Genomic DNA, 20,681 nt, shown 5'->3' with positions numbered 1-20,681 from the left:
GGAATGTGGCTGGAATTTGCTGAGTTCTTTTTCAGCAGCAGGCAACGTGCGGCTGGCATAGGCAATAACGCGTTCAACATCAGCTCGAAGTCGAATAATATATATATAAGGACCCATATGTCAGCCCATTAAAGAAGCACAATGTATAGTAGGACAAAACAGTAACGTCACATCTCGCATATTGGAGGCGAGGACTTACGGAGCCGCCATCTGTCGGAACCGCCTCGCTAGCGTAGTATGAGGGATAACGCGGCGCGCTCCTCGTACGTTTGGCTGTCGGCGCTTAATAAAAAATTGACAGTGGCTTAGCTCGGCTATGCCAGGATATACGTAGCGAAAGCTAAGGCATAGCATGGTTAGCCTTGGTTAATCTTGATTGTAAGTCCAAGTTAGTCTGGTTGTCCAGCTATGTTGCGGCGTTTAGCCGGTCGTTCGATGCACTGTTCGTCTGTTTCCTGCGCGATTCGTTTCCTCTTCATCTCGTTCCGACGTCGATTCCAGGCCCCCTCCTGCTTATCACTATTGTCGCCGTCCATACTACCGCCTATACTGTGCTTTCGGCGCACGCGAGTTCTTTTTTTCAATCCTCCGACATGTTATCAGACATGCGACGCAGCTGGCGAAGCGAGCGGAGGCGAGCGCAACGACGAGGAACGCAGTGCGACGTCATACCAAATGGCGGCGGCGGAAGGCGCGGCGCTGCGCAGCGGCGGAACACCTGTGGCTCGGTGCTACTAGTGGCGCATGCGCAGTAGTGACTAGGGAGCGAGAGAGAAATATCCGCGACGATGCGCGCGTTGTGACGTCATGTGCTTCCTCGGAGCACCGCCACAGCGAAATCGCAAGTTCGCGGCCAGTAAAGCTTTCGCTTTAAAACACCACACTTCTGTAAGTACTCCCGAAAGATGACAAGTTTTTTACTGTGAAAATAATAATCTTGGGCAAATAGAAAGCACATAATGGTTTACAGACGTTATCTCTTTACCGAATGCGTACAGTGAACGCCCACTGCGCGCGGTCGCCGTGATGGAGTCCCCCGAACCGGCTTTTTGCGTGAAAGGTAGGCAATCGCTGAGAGCAAACTATGTGAAATGTGATATGGCTCTCTGTATAATCAAATGGAGCATAACAGAATGAAGCCTCAATGCAGCGATCGCTCGAGTTCGTAGCGACCGACAATGTTTCCTTTCGCTGCGAGCGCGTTTTCGCACTGCGCCGTGAGCTTCAGGCCGCAGCATATGGGCATTTGACAGTACACAAGCAAACACTGTTGAGTGGACGCTATTAGAGTTGTTCAAAAAATTTTGTTACAACAAGGGACTTCAACGCCTAAGGCGACTTGCGATGTGCCGTCGCGACGATTCAATCTTCTCTTTTTTATTATTTTCTGCTAAATTCTTGGGCGTTTCAATGTCATTATTTCTCAAGTTGCATCGCACTGTATGTTCATCGGTCTTCTGAGCGAACGATTTCCCGCTGCTTCTTTTCCTTAATCCAGTACATTCATTGTTTGGCGCCGGCGCTAACATGCATGAGCATATTCCATGCTTTTTTTTTTAAATGCGCTACTTACAGTTCCATTTCCATTCCAGTGAACTTGCCAGTATCTAACATCAACCAGTTCATAGACCAAAGCTTCATGACATTAGCCAGGCAGCGCGCGCGGGCGAGCGTCTCGGTGTGCTACTCACCGAACATCGCAGCCCCGACGCCGCCGTAGCTATAAAATCTTCCTCGCGGAAGGGCTTGTTGCACACCCGAGTTGTAGCTGATGGCTGTTTGCCGGTTCTAAGTTTCGCGATCCAAGCTTGACTCAGCTTCTTCTCCTGCGGGTGCGCGTGGAGGCTGACACCGGGCTCCGTTGCGTACTTCCTGCACTGCGGCCCCGAGTAGTAGCCTATCTTGTTGGACGCCTTCAAAGGCAGCCACTATATATTATAGTGCTTTCAAGTGCTGGCAAGGAGACCTCCCCACTTAATGAGAACTGCAGCGCAGGTAGGGCTTTAAACTTTCGTTTTCAGTTCGCTTCGGCGTTTCCGAAGCAGCCGACACGGCCGCTGTGTCCGCATGATCCCTCATATCACGTCACTCCGATGGAGGCGCCAGCTTTTCCAGTGGTGGAGATAGCCCCCAGTACCTGCCAACCTGTGAATATTACAATTTGTGAGAATCCCAAAGGGACAGGGGGGATGAAAGCAAACATTTTATTAAAGGTTGTTCTGGCTGCATGTCTTTTATGGGGTGCGTGCGCACTTTATTAACGATCATTTACCTTTGAGCTGCCAATGTAACACATAATCTTTAAATCATGGTGACTTTTTCAGCGACATTATTGTTGCCGATTTCGCCTGGTTGAGGAGCTTCTCAGAACCAATTTGCTGGAAGCAGGTACCCCTCTAGTATATGGTGACGAGTGCTGCCACATAAAGGTGGCACAGACATCACAATTTTTTCTTGGATGAATTTTTTGTGTTATTGCACCGCCCCATCCTTCAACATCTTCAATACTTTTGTAAAACCGAGCCTACTATTCGTAAATTTTGACGCGACATTCGTAAAATTGTAAGACGAGATCGAATTCATAAATATTACGAACAATGCGAGAAAGTTGGCACGTAGGCTTATAGGCACTTTACGGAGAGTAGATTCGTACTAAACAACAACAACAACAACAACAACAACAACAACAAGCAGCCACCCTGAAACATGATTTGCATTAGTAATTAGTGTAGCAATTTATTAGTTACTGGTTTACCGAACTATCCACAACTGAACATTTGCTCCAGAGTATCAAAAGCACTACTAGCTGCGTGCCTTGCGATAAGTTTTCCACGCTGAAATCAGAACTTTGAAGTATTAAGTTCAGCGTGTCAAAAGTGCTAAGTTGGGGTTTGCATAGGATTAACTGTAATTAAAAACACCCTTTTCATGGCTAGTATTTCTGGATTCCCACATATACATGCTCGGCCAATTATTGTATACTTAAGTGATGCAGTAAAATAAGCTCGAGTGAAGACTCACAGGTTCAATGAACTTCGGTGTACATTTGAGCCAGAAATGATTGCGGGACATGACGCCTCGATTTAAATGTTTCAGTCTTCAGTAACTATAATATGAATATTAACTGACCATTCATTTCATCATAAAGAATGAGAGAGATTTAAAGAAAAGGAAGCTGGATAAACAGCTCGATTTATAGGTTCAAGTAAAAACTGCGCAGCGAAACGTGGACTAAAGGAAAGCACACAAACGACAGGAACACGCACGGACTAACAACGTTATTCAAAGCACACCACGCGTATTCAAAGGACGTAGCCATCTTGGAAAATACAGTCTTCCTTATTTTAAACTCGCGACGGCGTGTTTAAACTAGGGAGAAAAAAAAAACTGTATAAGCGGCGCACGTCAAAATGGTAAAAACAAAGGCTATCTTACAACGAAATACAACACATGCCTGACACATCAGTGTGAAAGAGAGAGAGAGAGAAATAACTTTTATTTATATAGCCGGCAGATTCGTGGGGGGGGCCAACCCCGCCTAGATGGCGGCCAGAAGCCCTTGAGCTCTAGCGGCATCCTCGGCCTGCTGGACAGCCAAAAGTTGGTCTTCGGGGGCCGAGCTGAGCAACACGGTCTCCCACTGCTTCTTATCCTGAATTTTTTGGCCCTGTCGGGGCGCCCGAGGGCAGGCCCAGATAATGTGATCCAGGTCCGCCCTTTCTTGGCAAAGTTTACAATTGGCCGAATATTGGTCTGGGTAATAATGATTGTAAGTCACCGGATTCGGATATGTATTTGTTTGAAGGAGGCGCCATGCCACCGCCTGCTGCTTATTAAGTGATGGGTGTGCGGGAGGAAAACGCACCCTCCCCAATCTGTAATGATTAGTGATCTCCCTATAGCCAACCATCCGGTCCCCTGTCAGCCCCAACCGCGGCGCCCCGGTGGCTCGGTTTGTGAGTCCTCGAGCCACGCGCCAAGCGCGCGCTCTACATGAGAGCAAACACAGAGGAAAACAAAACTCAGTATCACTGAAACACTGGGAGCTAAATGAAACTCACGAAGAAATTCTGATTATGCCAAACGCAAGAAAGCCCAGTCAAAACACGTTTTGGAGATGCCAGTCAGGTTCCTGCATATATCCCAAAATACAATCAAGATGAACACATGTATGGCAAGCGAACGGTACAACCAGTGGAACGACTAAAATGCAAATGTTTCTTGAATGCAGACAGACATCCTGCGTAGCGGCCCATGATTGCCTAAACAATGTACAATACAGCAACGGATTAATCACTAACATGAAGTGCACAGAATACTTTTCTACAGATAAATGAAAATTACTACGTCTGTCAGTTAGATGTCGCAACAAGTAGTACTTCCGTAAACCTATACACCGATTCATTAAAATAGCAGCGCCTTAGCTGAGCAGAAACCGCCATTGGTCACGGAACCTGCGTCGCTTAAACTTTGTTCTTAACTGAACACAATTCCCCCAAGGTTACGAAACACGGCGCAGTATTTGCTAACGTGAGCTTCTTGTGAACGTTGCGCAAGCACGAGCCCGATTTATGGCGTCGCTTCTAGGACGACCTGTCACGGGGGTGGTCGTTGCTAAATTGGCTGTTCTGCGGAGCGGCGTTTCACGACGGGTCCGTTTCAACCGTGCGACGTAGTGTACCGACGAGTGTTGCGTTCCGTTGGGAAGTTCTAACCTGCATGACCTTTCTTTCTTTCTTTTTTTTTTCTGTCTCCCTCAGAAGTTCTCGCGAACAATGTGTTGATTTATCAGTGGGATCAAAAGAGCGCGCTAGAAAGAAAATAAAAATTGAGAAGAGAGAGATAGAAAACGGCTATTTAGTGATTCACCACGGCCCGTCGGGAAAAAGCGGCGCGTTTGAAGTTCTTGCACGGAAGCCTTAGCAGATTCACACACGCACGCAAAGCCGCATGCAGTTCTAAATAAGAAGAAAAAAAAAAAGAAAAGTGCTCGGAGAAATGTTTCGCGTAGCGCGGCTGCGTACGCGTACCGTGTTTGCTCGCGCAAGGCCCGCGTCTTTGCGTCTATGACCCGCCGTGGTGGCTTGCGTGGATATGTGGTGCTGGGCTGCTAAGAAGGCTGAGGTTGCGAATTCGATCCCTGCCGCGGTGGCCTCATTCTCATGGGAGGGGGGGAGGGGGCTGCGAAATGCAATAAAAGAAGATAGAAAGAAAAAGAATAGCTCGTCTACTGTGCATTGGCTTCGCGCTAAGGAACCCCAGGGGGTCAAAATTAATCCGGAGTTCCCCGCTACGGTATGCCTACCCTTTTACCTGCCCATCGTGGTTTGGACAGGTAAAAATTTTTAATTTACGTCGGCGGCTGACACCCCTTACTTTGGAATTCAGAATTTGGTTTAAAGCGGGTGAGGGAGGGTAGAGATTTGACCTTGCGCGAGCCATTCTGGATTCTGGTCTACTCATTTATTAGTTTAGGGACAGCGAAAGCGAGGAAGGCTATTGAATAAATGGTTTTCTAGCTAGTAATAAGGGGTTGACTGCTAATGTATTTCTTTTTCTTTTCGTTTACTGAGCCGCATGAGTTGTTTGGTATTCTTTGCAACAGTGTTGTATACATATTAAATTTTAATGTCTTTCTATGCTATGTTCGTATGTCTCTGAGTGCTACTAAATTATTGTACTTATATTTTTGTATTTGTCCCAGCTTGTTTTTATATCATTGCTGTGGCTATCGTTATGGCATGTGCTGGATATGCACTGTTTATTGATATTTTTCCTAGTTCGAAGTTCTGTATCTATCAAAGATCAGCAAAGCTTGACCTCCGCTAGCCATGTTAACTGCGATCAAGACTAACGCCTTCTCTCTCTCTTCGTTTCACTCCCGCTCCCCCTCCCCACGTGTAGGGTACCAAACTGGACTAAGTTAGATTAACCTCCCTGGCTTTCCTTCTATCCCCCTCTCTCTATAATCACGTTCTGTTATTCCACCTGCTTTAGTTGTTCACCTAATTGATGTGGTTTGACTGCTTGTGCTAGTGATTTTGCACTTCCTATCGCGTGTTTCCACCTCCCTACCCTCTGTAATGTGAAAACGCTGAGGGTAATAAAAATAAAATAAAATAAAATACCTGAAGAAGCCGCGTACCAGCGTCACCAGGTTTACTACGTCATAAAACAGGCTGGTGTGAGACTAGCGCCTCAGCAAAGAGATAGATAGATAGATAGATAGATAGATAGATAGATAGATAGATAGATAGATAGATAGATAGATAGATAGATAGATAGATAGATAGATAGATAGATAGATAGATAGATAGATAGATAGATAGATAGGAAAGACGGAAAGGTTGACCTGAGCTAGTGCGCTCTAGTCTGCTACTCTGCACGGGGAAAGAGCGAAGGGGAGTGAAAGGGCTGGAATGGATGATGATGATGACGACTATGAGGAGGAGGGGGAGACAAGTGGCGTGTGCTTATGTGCATTAGACGGTGGCCCCATCTAGAGCCGCTCAGCCAAGGTATCGAATGAAAGGCGCAGGTTTTACGCGTGTAAATGCGGTGTTTTCGCATACTTCCAGTTTTTCGCTTCGGAGAGCATTCTAAAGAGAGTCATTACGAAGCGGTTTCGTGTAAAAGGAATGTTACGGGCTCGGTTACGACGGGAAGGCGTAATTACCGAGCGTTGGTAAAGCTCGTACTTCAGCCCCTTGCTTACCGTACAAGTTAAAAAGCATTTGTAATGCCCCACCCACCTCTCCCACTTTCTTTTTTTTTCCTTATTAAGCGCGAGCAATCTATGAGCCTCGCTTAGCAATCATCTTTAACAATTATCCTGCACTCTAAGCGTTCGCGTTTACCCACGCGACATCGCGCGCAGTGACATCACGTGCATCAGTGCTAGTCCACCCTGCAAGAAGCAACTGTCCTCGCCGTTTACCGTGCCGAGCTGTGAGAAATCCGTGGCAACAAGGCAGTCAAAACGCGGGACAAAGTCGCACGGCAGACGACGCTCTGTCTTTTGTCATTGTTAAAAGACCGCGTAATTGTACGCACACACCTCTCGGCCCCTTGAAGGGTCTTAGTCAGCCTACGATGAGGCCTCCTCATTGTTTTAGTGTAGATAACGACGAGTTCATATCTATGCGTTGGGACGTATTGAAATTGCACGCGGAGAGCAAATAAACTAGGAGGGAGCTATATTACGTCGCGCAACCCGTCTTAACCAGAGAACTCTCCGTTAGGCCACCTCCTCCGCACTTTCTGCTAAGAAAAAAAAAAGAAAAGGAAAGAAAGTCGGCCCAACACGGTGACTCGGCCCAGTGTGCTTGGTTCCCGGTAGCTTTTAATCGATGAGAACTCGTTCGGGCGCTTTTCCATTATCTCTGCGCCCATTTTCTGTCGACATATGTTCGTGGGACTTCGGTCGTTTGTTGCAAACGTAAAGCATTCGACGTACTTTGCGAGTGGGACAGCCACGTGTTGCCGTGGCACCCGTTCTTAATTGTGTATGTGTGTTCGCAACAAATAACGATAACAATTTTCGGAAGGGCGTGCGCCGAGCAACCGAGCGCCGGCACGTAGCCTGGCGGTGGGAGACACTCAAAACTTACCGTGACACGGTCACGTGTTGGTCCAACCCTTCCTGGCTACAATTTTGTCGCGTTTACGTTCCCTCCTGCTTCGTTCTTTTTCCGCCACGATAAGCTGTCGCGGCCAGCCATGTCCCGTATAGAGCTTCGTACAATACTGGCTATAGAGGGAAATGTGGGGCAGCAGTCGTTCACTTTAGTGTAGAAACCATGGGTAGTACGCATTATATCTTTGTTTTTATTTTTCATGATTTGGCGTGGCTGCGTTGAAAAAAACATGTCTACAAATGCATTTTTTGACGATAAACTGCATTGTTGCGCCGCATTGTTTCTTTAGAGCAGTGAAGCGTTTCGCGTTCGCAGCTGAGCCATTTCGTTCTGCAATTCTTATATTTAATAAAGAACGAGCGACAAGTTATTGTATGACTGTCACTAAATATTTATTTCAATCACGCACGAATACTCAGTGAGTATTATATACACACACACACACACATATATATATATATATATATATATATATATATATATATATATATATATATATATAATGTGTCTGTGTGTGTGTGTATGTGTGTGTGTGTGTGTGTGTGTGTGTGTGTGTGTGTGTGTGTGTTCTTAAGATTGCTTCGCACTATAGTGTACTGGTAACGGTTGAAGGTTCAAGGTCAGAGGCAAAATGACACTAATCGTTGCCACTAACGTACTCCTCACTACATTAAGTTAAAGCAAGTTGATATAGAAGCCCATTAAGACTTTAGAAGCCAGAAGTTAGAACTTTAGGCGAATCCGCGTATAACTTATTATTTCAAATGCTGTCTCATCTCACGTCGTGGCACTGCAGGAATTGCGCGCATAACACTGTAGCTCCATATGCTCCTCTTGTGACGTCGCAATAAAAACTACGACACGCCTTAGACAGAACTGTCGGGGGAGCGCTCTCATCGTTCTACGCACATGCGCAGTGCAACCCCTTCCGGGACCGGCTACTGCGGGTGTTCTCGTCCTGCAAGGACGATCGCATGTCCTTCGAGGACTTCCTCGACCTCCTGAGCGTGCTCTGCGAGGATGCGCCCGTCGACGTCAAGGCCGAATACGCCTTCCAGATATTCGGTGAGTGCGCACACGTCACGTGTCCACGCCTATTACCCGCACTGCACGGTATACTCGCTCGCGTCCACTCACGCCTACACCAGCGCTCACATTCACACAGCTAACTGACGTTCACACTCGCATCCATTCACATTCAGGGGGCCAACTCACTCGCGTACCCCGACGTTTACTTCTGTTCACGCGCTACGTCACACACTCGCGCTCACGCCACGTGAAACGGGTGTGAGAATAACTGAGTGTGCCACCTATGTGCACACGCCTGCCTGTTTGCCCAATTACCCCTGTAGTTCAGTGACTATGCCGAACGCGAAGTCGTGGCTTCGATCCCCCGGCTTATGCGCGGCCGGCAACCGAAGGTTAGATTGGGCTGCTGTTGCTCGGTGTTTCACGGCGAGTACGTTTCGAGTTCGCAGGCGTAGCACCTGTTCGCGCATTCACTGCGCCGTTATCGCGAGTGTGTATAGAAGCGCTCTTACGATGCCTGTTGTCGCGACGCGCGCGCGCGCAGACATGGACGACGACGGTGTTCTGGGCGAGGACGACCTGGCGGAGGTCATCAAGCGGCTGACGTCGTGGGACTCCGGATGCCGCCTGGAGACGCCCGACGTTCAGCGGATCATCGAGCAGATCCTCGCCGAGGCGGACCTGGACCGGAGCGGTCACATGTCGCTCATGGAGTTCCAGCACTGCATGCTCAAAAACCCCGACTTCGCAAGGTGACTGTGGCGACAGCCTTACCGCTCTCTCGCTTTCAATCAATCAATCAATCAATCAATCAATCAATCAATCAATCAATCAATCAATCAATCAATCAATCAATCAATCAATCAATCAATCAATCAATCAATCAATTAGTCAATCAATCAATCAATCAATCAATTAGTCACTCTATCAATTAATCAATCAGTCAATCAATCAATCAAACAAACAAGCAATCATTGAATCAGATTTTATAGATTTCGTCTCGTTTATTTCTCCTCAAAAATCCGAGGACATTACATAAAGAGAGGCATGAGCATGTTTTCTTTGCTTGCATGAGAACACGATACAAAGTAAAAAAAAGCAAGAAAAGCAGTAAATTATTATTAAAGATAGTACAGGAAAGCAGAAGTATTGATAAACCTTTAATAAAGGTAATAATAGAAACGCTGGGTAGCTTTGAGAACGCGGGTATGAGGTTCATTGAACGTTTTGCACTTATAGTAGTCTGCATAAATATATAGTTTTCAGTCAACTCGCCCAGCAACGTATTGTATCGGAATTTCTGCAGAGAAGCTACACAACATAAGGCCCGCGGACCGGATTCCGCACGCGAATTAATTTCTTGCGTCCCACTGGTGCTACAATAGGTCGCACGACGAGAAGAAGCTGTTTTGTCGCCTAACTCGATACGCGCCATGAGCCCCTGGTGGTGTCAAACACGAGCGAAAAGATGTGGGAGTGTGGAATCTTCCTTTGGGGAACAGACATGCTAAGCTCGCAGGACCACCGAACATATTCGTCAAGCTACCAACACCAAGGTCACAAACGCACGCTTTCCGACTACATATGTTGATTTAATGACCGCAGGCGGTAGTAGCACCTGCGAGCCGATGCGTTTGCTTGGCGTACTTACCTTACTTTTCAGCATCGATAAATATTTGCTCACATAGCAGCGCATTGGGAATAAGCGACAATCAGTATTATTTGAATCCAAATATCACTTCTTTGGTCACGTACGTATCTGTGAGCAGACGATCTCTTTGGCGTCTCTGCACAAGAGCTGCCTTCCGTCTACAATGATTGACGTGACCTTACAAGACCTGTTGAAAACAGCAACGAGTGCGATGACAACACGTATAAAATGCCCTTCGCCAAGCGGATGCAACGTTTTTCACTGAAGTGCTGCCCGTGTGGTTTAGGTCAGTGATAGCAGAGTCCTTATTGAAGGACTCTGGTGATAGTGATAGTATACTGTGAATCATCTGCGACAGAGAGTGCACAAGTATGCGATGTACAGTAACACTTTATCAAGAAACGAATTTCGGTTCCTGCATGTGACATTGTTATCAGGGGGGAATTCCGCAAGGCTACTACGTGTAGGAAAAATGAATTTGGCGTTGCTAATGGCTCGGTTAGGCATGCGCCTTAGCGGTGGACTGTGAGTGAGGCGAGCGAAGTTCGCAAATGTGGTTTGAATGAAGAAGGAATGAAGTAAGAATAAAGAAGGCATACATGAGATGTAAGGCGACGGAAGGTCGAGCGTGCATCTTAGTATAGCGTTACGCTAGGTTGAGTTGAGTCACTCAATCAACTTGTCGGTCAGTCGACAAATGAGTCGTTCAATCAATCGGCAGATCAGTGGGTCCATAAACGAGACAATCAATTGGTTGGTTTGCCTGGCAATCGCATCATTATTCACGTGTTAGAACTGCTGCTATGGAAAGTAATTATAGAAATTGCTTGATAGATATTCACGAGGACAGTTTCCTGTCCAACATGAGAGTAGGCATCTGATATTGCCTTACATATATTTAATAATAATAAAAAAAGTTTTGCATATTACTGTGAGATGAATGTTTGATATATGATGGGCGTAAGACAGAGAAAGGAAAAACGCAGATATACACATGCACTCGCACAAACGGTGAGAACCATGAAATGAACAAAGTGGACAGTTGAGCAATATAGCACGGGTAATAAACTGAATATTATCCGTGACTGTCCCCCCTGGTGGCAGGAGTGCACATCTTGTTTGACAATAGTGCAAAAACAAGAAAGCAAAAAGAAAGCAAACGACAGCTCAAAAACGTAGGCATTGAGTTGTTCACCGAAAAAGAGAATGTCAGCTAATTTTGCTCGCTCCTGTGTATGCGTGCGTGTTTTCACTGCGCCTATCCACCTAGAATGTCACGGGGAATAAGTTGTCGCACAGATTCAGTGCATTTTATCGAGCACTCCACAGCGCCGTACACTTAACACGCACAAATCACGCTGTATACAGCTCACAATGCGCAATTCATCAACGTGTTTTGCGAGCAAACGTTTTCGCTGAGCTGACCTTGGCCGTGCTATGGGAGGGCTCTCGCCTCACTTCCGGTGACAACTTCCGGGCGCCGCCTCCGGCTGCAATTTTCGCACCGTCTGCCTGACGGCGGCATCGCCTCCTGGCGTTATAGTTGCGACCTTCGCTGTAACGAAAGAGAACGAGCGAGAAAGTAGAAAGAGAAAAAAAAAAAGATAAATGTAAGGGCGAATAGACGGCTTTGGAGAATGGATATAGCGGTCTTTCGAAACGTCTGCCTTCGGTAGGTAAAAATATTGCGCGTTAAAAAGACACTATGTATAGTAGCAGGATGTGACCGCGTTATGTGGTATTTTATACCTCCCCTTTTTTTCTGTCTTTGTTTCTCGATTTTCTTTTTTGTTTCTTAGTCGCTGGAGTTGATTTTTTCATAATTCAGATAGCCGGGTCTTTCGTGCCTTATTTTAACAGGAATCTTATTATTTAAACACCAACAGCAACAACAACAGCAACAGTGCAGCTCGTAAGGCCAACTTGAATGATTGTTCTTTCAAAACTCCAGTTGCTTTTGTTTAAAAAATGATTTATTAATAAGGGAAAGAATGCACAAACACGATCCTCCTTTAATTTAGTGCATAAACCATTGCACTGATTTAAGTGTGACGTCATGGAATTCGCGATTCTTTTTTTTAGGATTTGTGCCGGTCATTCTTGTGCTGGACCATAAGGGTTTCCGTAAAAGTTGTCGCCCACTAGTCTCTGTCTTTCGACACCGGGAAATAGTTCTTTTCACTGGCTCGAAAAGCGATTCGTGCACTAGTGCAGTACTTGAAGTGCACCGGCTTAAGAGACCGTTTATAGTGTCCTTGTGTATGGTGTCCCTCCCACACGTACTCAGTGCTTACTCTCTCCCTTTCTTCCTATTTCTGTTCCCCTTTCCCCAACCCCCATTGTAGGGTAGCAAACCGGTTGCTGTTCTGGTTGATCTATCTAGCCTTTCCTATCCTTGTTTTCTCTCTCTCTCTCTCTCTCTCCGAGTGGCCGATGTCCAAAACTGACCTCACGGGCAGCGGGCGCGGGAAATTTAACATTACGTTACGTATAGCCACCCGTCTTTCGTTCACGCGTCTCTTGCGCTCTATAGCCAAGAATTCGCTCCCGCCAGCCTAGGCGATCAAGCCAGTTTAACATGAATGATTCGAAAAGTTCCACCCCGCTTTTTAAAACCGACGCGATTATTTGACTGACTGATCGTTCTGCGTGCCGTTGTGACCCTTCTTAGACTAGGTACCTGTGGAGGGCTCGTGTGGAGGACCTGTGGAGGATCAGTTGGGCAACTGACTTGATTCGAGTTTGTTTGCATATGCCAAATGGACTCGGTATTAGATCAACGTAGATACAGGAAACACCTCCGTCCCACGTCCACCTTGTTCCACGTCCTACGCGTATTTGTGCATGCCATCACAAGGTTTCAATCCTGCAATGCGCGCCGACTAGGGAGCATTGAACTAGCGCTTGAGCGTGTCCATATATACTATACAGGAAGGCTCCCTAGCACGGACTAGCCCTGGGCCAACTGCCCATTGTGTCTGCTTTCGACTATAGAGAGCATAAAGCGCCGTCTTAGGGTGGCGACAGCCTTTGGGAGTGTAGGTAATTTGGGACTTGACACTTCCCGATAAATTGTGTGATTCCGGCCAAAAAAAAAAAGTGGTACGAAACCAACCAGGCAGACCCCGTGGTCCGCAATCGCCGGTGATGTGAAGGTAATCAAGTTTTTTTTTTTCTATAAACTTGGGCCTCAGTCACCAAATGCGTTTGCGGCGCATGTGGGCACAGTACACGCCGCTATTACCCTAGAATTCAACCGGCTAGTAACCAGTCTCGATTTATTAACACCCACTTCGAAAAGCGCCCTTTGTGTTAAGTATAGAAGTGGAGGTGAACAACATATTGCTGAATGCACTTCACATTCTTGAGATAAGATAATGTCACTAAGGGCACGCCATCGTGCTCTTAGTAACATACGTATAACGCAACATATAGCCTATCGTCTTAAGCGTTTCGCGCGACGTGCAATTGGAAAGAAATAAATTTCATTTGTTGAAATGAAAAAAAAAACGGCAACGTATGTATTGAAGATGTATGCATATTTCCTGCGCGCATTGTTACAAAACCAATGTAAATAAATTAAACAAATCACGCGGCAACATGTGTACACGTGCAAGAATGCGCCGCGACTTCTGGTGAGATCGAGCACTAAAATGGGTGCTTGCCAAATTTGGTATCAAACGGCGGTTAAAATTCGGGTGCTGTCACCGCCTTAAAACAGCGCTTGCAAATAGGCTCCCTAGTTTTCGACCATCTCAATGTAAAGCTTAAGTAGGTAGCCTGCATGCAATCTTGCATCTGTAGACTGGTATTTAGGCTTCCTATACTCAGTCTCATGCATCAGGTGCAACGCTGTGGAGGCTAGAGATGCTTTTTGCCGTGGCTGCGTTCGCGCTTAGGAATAGTTCGGTGTCTTCTGACCGCTTTTTGTGAAAATGTTTTTTATATAAGGTCAGTTACGAAGCAAAATAAGAATTCACCCTTAGAAGCAAACAAGCCCTGCGTTTAATTGGATCACGTTGTTCACGCGAACACGTTGTTTTTCGTCAATTCGCTTTTCGTTGTTTTTTATTTGCATCCCGTCGCGGCAGCCTCACGTGCATGCTCGCGCGAGCAAACGCCGCTGGCGCCCAGCAAAGCACAGACGGAACGCGCGGAGTGATAACATTTGGAGACCGCACTACTTGCGTAGCTTTCACAGTGTCGCACCTGATGCACGAAACGGAGTGTAAGAGCAAGACACTCGCAGGGCCACCTACTCTCGGTGCGATATCAATGTGCGTGGGCCGACGCCACCTTAAGATGACTGAACAATGATACACTATAAGTACCAATATATCACTAGTTGTCAATTACCTGACGTTCTTGTCGGTTAACAGGCATGCACTCCGAGCGAAATACATAATTATCGTTTTTTTTAACCGATGCCTTTCCTGAAGTTGGTACAAATATTTTGAAAAGATCTCTTGAATGGCCAGAACCACTATGATGGATCTACAAATTGAGATATTGGTAACATGTTCGTATTAAAATTGGTTGTGGTTGCAATATGTGTTGGTCTTACGTACACTTTTCTTATGCCACATCACCGTTCAGTCATCTCTATGGTTCAGTATCCAGTTCTTGCAAGTGCTGTGGTCGGTAACGGGGGAGGCGTTGCTCCCACAAAAATGTGCATGATTCTAGTAAAATGCATTTAGCTGGTGTGCTCGAACCCTTCCTTGCAGGCGCTATAATTTCGTGCTGTAGGTAAAACAAGCAGTCGCCCAAGGCGGCATTTCTGGAAGAGGGGTTCACACTCCTTCAGCCTACGTCGCCAGCACGTTTCTCTAGCGGACCACATCCAACGTTACAATTCGTTGGACGCAAATTGGATTCTGTTTTACATTCTTATTCACCTTCTTTATATAGCTGATTTTTTCAAGGAACGATAAACTGGCATTGCAAATGTGTAAACGCGTTTAACAGACGTGGACGAAAGAAAAGGACAGAGAGAGATAAAACTCTATTATCTCCTTGATGGGGTTCAGGGGTGGCGGGGGTCGGGAGACTAACCTCCAATCCCCCATCCCCCCCCCCCCCCTTCCTCAGACGGCGGCCAGACGGCGGCCAGTCCTTCAGACGGCGGCCAGTCTTCGGCCATCCGGACGACACAGAGCTGCTCCTCTGGGTCCAAGCTGAGCAGCAATGTCTCCCACTGCTCGGCCGTAGTTATGATGCGTGTGTTAGTGCGGGAGGTGTTGGTGGGTGAGGCTTTGGGGCATTGCCAGATAGTATGATCGAGGTCAGCGCGGGTCTCGCATGCTTTGCAGAGTGGGGAGTATGCATCGGGGTACATGCGGTTGTAAAGCATGGGGTTCGGAAAAGTTCGTGTATGAAGGAGTCGCCAAGTGGTGGATTGAGACTTATTCAGTGTTTTGTGTGCTGGGGGGTAGCGTAACCGCTCTCTGCGGTAGTGCAGGAGAATTTCTCTGAACGTGACCATTCGGTCCCGCACGTGACCGCGATGCATAACAGAGGGCTGGTCGGGATCGGAAGACGCAGGAGAAGGATGATGCGCCCGGTGTGCGAGAGCTCGGGCGGCATCGTGGGCGGCTTCGTTTCTAGCCAAACCCGTGTGACCAGGGGCCCAGATGATCTGGACGCGGCGTTGCCTTGAGGGAGGAGTGCCAGAGAGAATCTTCTGCGCTTGGGGTGCTGTCAGTCCTCTTGTTTAGTTATGAATGGCCGTTTGAATCGCTGATGATGCAGTGTGCGTTGGTAGCCGCGTAGGCCAAAGCGATGGCCGTTTCTTTTCGTACTTCGGGTTGCGTGGTGAATATTGATGCGGCCGCGGCGAGGCGGTACTGCGAACTCGCGACTGCGACGACCGCCATGGCGTTTTGGTTGGGGTATTCCGCTGCGTCCACGTAGGTTACATCAGCGGCTTGGTCGTAGCGCTGTTGTAGTTGTTTAGCTCTTTCTGCACGTCGCTCCGGATTGTGTTCAGGGTGCATATTGCGAGGTATGGGCGCGATAACTAGCTGAGCGCGAATGTTTGGAGGGATGGATACTTTTGGTCCGAATTGGGTGGTTATGCCTAGGGGCCTAGAATGTGGCTGCCCGTGGTGGAATTGGCGAGTCGTTCATATTGGCTAATATGCTGGGCTTCAATAAGCTCGTCTATGGTGTTGTGAATGCCGAGGGCGTCCAGTTTCTCGTTAGAGTTGGAGATGGGAAGATGCAGGGCTTGTTTATAGGCCCTCTTGATGATGGTATTGAGTTTGAGCTTGTTAGTTGGATTGAGGCTAAGGTACGGGGCGACATAGGTGATCCTGCTCAGGGCATAGGTGGCTAACAGGCGTATAAGATTGTTTTCTTTCATGTCGTGATGTCGATTTCCGATGCGTGCAATGAGGCGAGTGGTTCGGTGTACATGATAATCTAATTGCTTGAGTATCTCCGTGTATCTACCGTTTTGTTGGGTGCGTAAGCCAAGGATACGAACGCTAGGTACAGTAGGTATGCGTTGCTGGCGCACGTGGAGTTCTATCTCGGGCGGGTGAGGGTCTGGACGTCGACCTCCCCAATTAGGAAGGAGCTCCGATTTCTGTGGGGAGCACTGCAGGCCGCGTGGTTCTACGTATGCAACGACCTCGCTGATGGCTTGCCGAAGCGTGTTTTGGATGTCTCCGTCGCTGCCCCCGGTGACCCACAGGGTGATATCGTCTGCGTAGAGGCTATGCTTGAGGCTGGGGATGCTAGCTAATGCAGGCGGTAGTCCGAGCAAGGCCACGTTAAACAGAAAAGGGGATACAACCGATCCTTGCGGCGTGGCTTTGCTGCCGAAATGAATAATTGGCGACTGCAACCCTCCGATGGTAATGGTGGCCGTGCGACCAGTAAGAAAATTCTTCTCGTAGTTATACATTCGATGTCCAACCTCGAGTTGTGCCAGTTGGTTGAGTATGGCCTCATGTGTGACGTTATCGAAGTCCTTGGATAGGTCTAGCCCCAAGATGGCTCTGGTGTCCAGCCTGGAGCTTTTACCGCCATCGATAATTTGGTGCTTGAGCTGAATCATGATATCTTGAGCAGAAAGTTTCGGGCGGAAGCCAACCATGGTATTGGGGAAGAGGTCGTTGTCGTTCATTTCTGTGTAAGCTTGTGAGGATGACGTTTTCGAGGACCTTTCCGACACATGAAGTGAGGGAGATAGGGCGGAGGTTTTCGAGTAGGAGGCGCTTCCCGGGTTTGGGAATCATAATAATTTTGGCTTCTTTCCATTGTGAGGGGAGGTTTCCAGTTTCCCAGTATGCGTTAAAGTATGCAGTGAGGGCTAGTATAGAATCCTCATCTAGGTTGCGAAGCATATTATTAGTAATGCCATCAGGTCCCGGGGTCGAGTTAGGGCGGAGTGCGAGGATGGCTTCACGTACTTCTGCTGCTTGTATGGGTGCGTCCAGGTGGTCGTTGGCGGTGCCTGTGTATGCTGGAGCAGGTTTAGAAGGTCGAGGTCCTATGTATCGGTCTATCAGCTCTTGAGCTTGTGCGTCCGTGCCTGGATGGGTGTGAATAATTTTTTGCAAGTTGTGCTGTTGTGTGTTTTTGCTGTTGGCCGGATCGAGGAGGCAACGGAGCATATTCCACGTTTTGGGCAGGTTTGGTTGCCGCTCCATGCTGTCGCATGTGCTGTGCCAATTTTGACGAGTAAGTTGTTGTGCATAGTCTTCGATGTGAAGGGTGAGAGTAGTAGTACGTTTCCTGAGCGTTCGGTTGAGTTTGTTGTGTTTGCATCTGCGTTGCAGACTGGCGAGTGCTTCCCACATATGCAGTAACTTGCTGACTCCTGCAGATTGGCTTCCTCGGGCACCAATTTAGTGGCTTCCCTCGCGTCTTGCAGCAAGGTTGCGACCCAATTGTCGAAAGGGGGTTGGGTACCGGAGAAAGAGGTGAGGGCTCTGGCCTGCCAGAAAGCGTCCCAGTTCGTTATGCGGAGTTGACGGCCCTCAGGCTTTCACGGGCCCCCTCGAACTGTTGTTTGGATTAAATAGTGGTCGCTGCCGAAGTTGTCTTGTGTGTTGATCCAGTCTGCTTGTGGAATTCGTTTTGAGAATGTCAAGTGCGGAGTAGTGTCTCTGCTAACGCTGTTTCCCATACGAGTGGGACAAGTTCGATCCGTGACAAGAGTAAGACCTAGATTCTGTCCGTCAAACCATAGTTGTCTTCCCTTTTGGTGGTCCATTCGGTATCCCTATGCCACTGCAGGGGCATGGAACATGGTACAGCGCTATCAATGTTCGACCAACTAGCCCTAACTATCTGTGTCTACCAATACACTAATGCCCCGCGAACCTACATGCTAATTTCTCCAGTTAGGTTCACTAATGGTTCACAAAATGACAATCATATAATCAGATAATAAGGGGCGAGGTTGCCTCAAGCCGCGTCTGTGCGGCTTTGTTCCCTCATACACCTCTATTTACCACTCCTTTATGTGTGTGTGTGTGTGTAAATTGAAATAAATAGATAAATAAATGTCATGATTTTGTCACAGTGGAAGAAGGTGCAATACAGGCGAACTCGATTTGGGCTAAACTAACATGTAACGAACTTATACGTGCTGTTCAGATGCCTTTGTTGTGCATGCATGTGTTACCTTTGTTGTGTACGCACCACACACAGCAATGAAGTATCCCGTCCAGACCAGTGTCTCGCTGAAAATACAAAATCTTTTTCGTGGCGCCAGAGACAGCTGCAGGTGGCCCTAGTTCGTGGTCCAAGTACGTGTTGTCGCTCAAGTTGCGATCATTGAGGTGCATTCAGTGCGGACGGTCCTTTGTAGCGTGAAGAAGTTGCGATGGCGGATTAAGCGGGCTATCTCCCGCCGTAACATTGCACTGTTACGGCACGAGACTTGACAGGCGTGATAGTGCACGGTACTCCCCCGTCTGAGCGTATCATCATCATCATCATCATCATCATCATCATACTGGTTACGCCTACTGCAGGCAAAGGCCTCTCCCATACTCCTCCAACAACCCCGGTCATGTACTAATTGCGGCCATGTCGTCCCTGCAAACTTCTTATAGCGTATACGTATAGGTATATACGTATACGTATATATACGTATTATAGCGTAGCATATGCGTACATACAAATTACTTCTTGCGTAACATTAAGCGGACGGCGCTGTAAAATGTGTTTATCACCAGTGGAATCGGCGAAGTCTGCTAACTCTTTTTTTGTTTCTCTCGCTTTGCCACTCACTTGCAGCTCTTTCAGCATACGGCTGTGAACCGGCACTTCGAATTCTGGACCGTCACGCAAGCCTTGTGCGGCGGAGGCGTCGCGGGTGTGAGTCCCGCGGCGGCGGCGGCGTCACGACCGAATGGAGCACAGCGGAGATCGCGCCGTCACCGCCACACTGTCACCACCGTCCGCGACCTTTGTCGCGCCGCACGTTCTCCTTTTGTTTTCGTCGATTAAACGGTATCGACTTTCCATGTGCATTGTGTTGTCTCCCCGCTGTCTCTCAACCGCAGGGACTGTACCTCGAGAAATCTGTACACTGCAGTGCGAGCTATGAGCCACGTCAACCACAAGACAGAACGAGAATAAGCGCTCCTCTAATGGCCGCCATATATGATGGCCTCTTCGCGCAACTATAGTGTACTAGACTACACTCTAGCGCGACGCCGGCTGAACGGAAGTTTCGCGGAGGGATTAGTGGAGCACAATGGGCGATCCTTCCTATATTCTCGGCAACACGCAGCTGCAGGCCTGTCGCTGCCGACAGCGCGGCACGAGTCCTATGGCGTTCGCTGCACTGCACCGAATTGATGGGGCGCAGTACAGACGTGACAGCGGGCGGCTATAGGCGATCTCGTTGCGACACGAACGGCGGCGTCAACGGCAAAGGTCGGCGCACCGCTCTGACGACCGAAGGTCACGTGGTGCCCTTGGCTTGTAACGACGTTGACAAGGCAGGGACATGCGATTGCGACAGCTTTCAGTCCGCGTCCAGTTTGATGGTGTCTGTAATGTACGTGCTGATCGTTTTTAAGCTCTATGGAATTTTTAAAAATCTCCTGTGGCAGAGGGCACACTTATTGTCCTCGAGCTGGATTATTGGAAGAGGCAGACATCAGTAACACGAGTAATCGAAACATATTTAACTAATTAATAAGAATTAGCTAATTAACTTCTTAATAATTTTAACGGTACATATTGCACTTTACGAATTGTAGCCGGTGAGCATGCCAAAGGTGTCCACTTGAAATGAATTTCCAGGATGACACCAGTTTCGAGATGTTTCCCAAAGCGTGGGACGAAATACATGCGTGTTCCAGTTACTTTTGTGTTTCAATGCACAAAATTAAGGT

At 47.7% G+C, this 20,681-nt stretch overlaps 1 protein-coding gene across 4 annotated transcripts in view; it reads left to right on the top strand.

Annotated features, from left to right (window-relative positions):
* The window catches only part of LOC142557185 (calcium and integrin-binding protein 1-like), a 65,794-nt gene extending 45,994 nt beyond the window's left edge, over positions 1-19,800 (top strand). For all 4 annotated transcript variants that reach the window (XM_075668860.1, XM_075668859.1, XM_075668857.1 and 1 more), the window contains exons 5-7: positions 8,555-8,702; positions 9,211-9,418; positions 19,573-19,800. In XM_075668860.1, the coding sequence (XP_075524975.1) occupies positions 8,555-8,702; positions 9,211-9,418; positions 19,573-19,594 (378 nt within the window). In that variant the 3' untranslated portion in view covers positions 19,595-19,800. The remainder of the gene's footprint in view (positions 1-8,554; positions 8,703-9,210; positions 9,419-19,572) is intronic.
* Positions 19,801-20,681: the final 881 nt, after the last annotated feature.

Source organism: Dermacentor variabilis, chromosome 9, assembly GCF_050947875.1.
Source record: "Dermacentor variabilis isolate Ectoservices chromosome 9, ASM5094787v1, whole genome shotgun sequence".
Classification (NCBI taxonomy): Eukaryota; Metazoa; Arthropoda; class Arachnida; order Ixodida; family Ixodidae; genus Dermacentor; species Dermacentor variabilis.
This window is presented reverse-complemented; position numbering and strand designations above follow the sequence as displayed.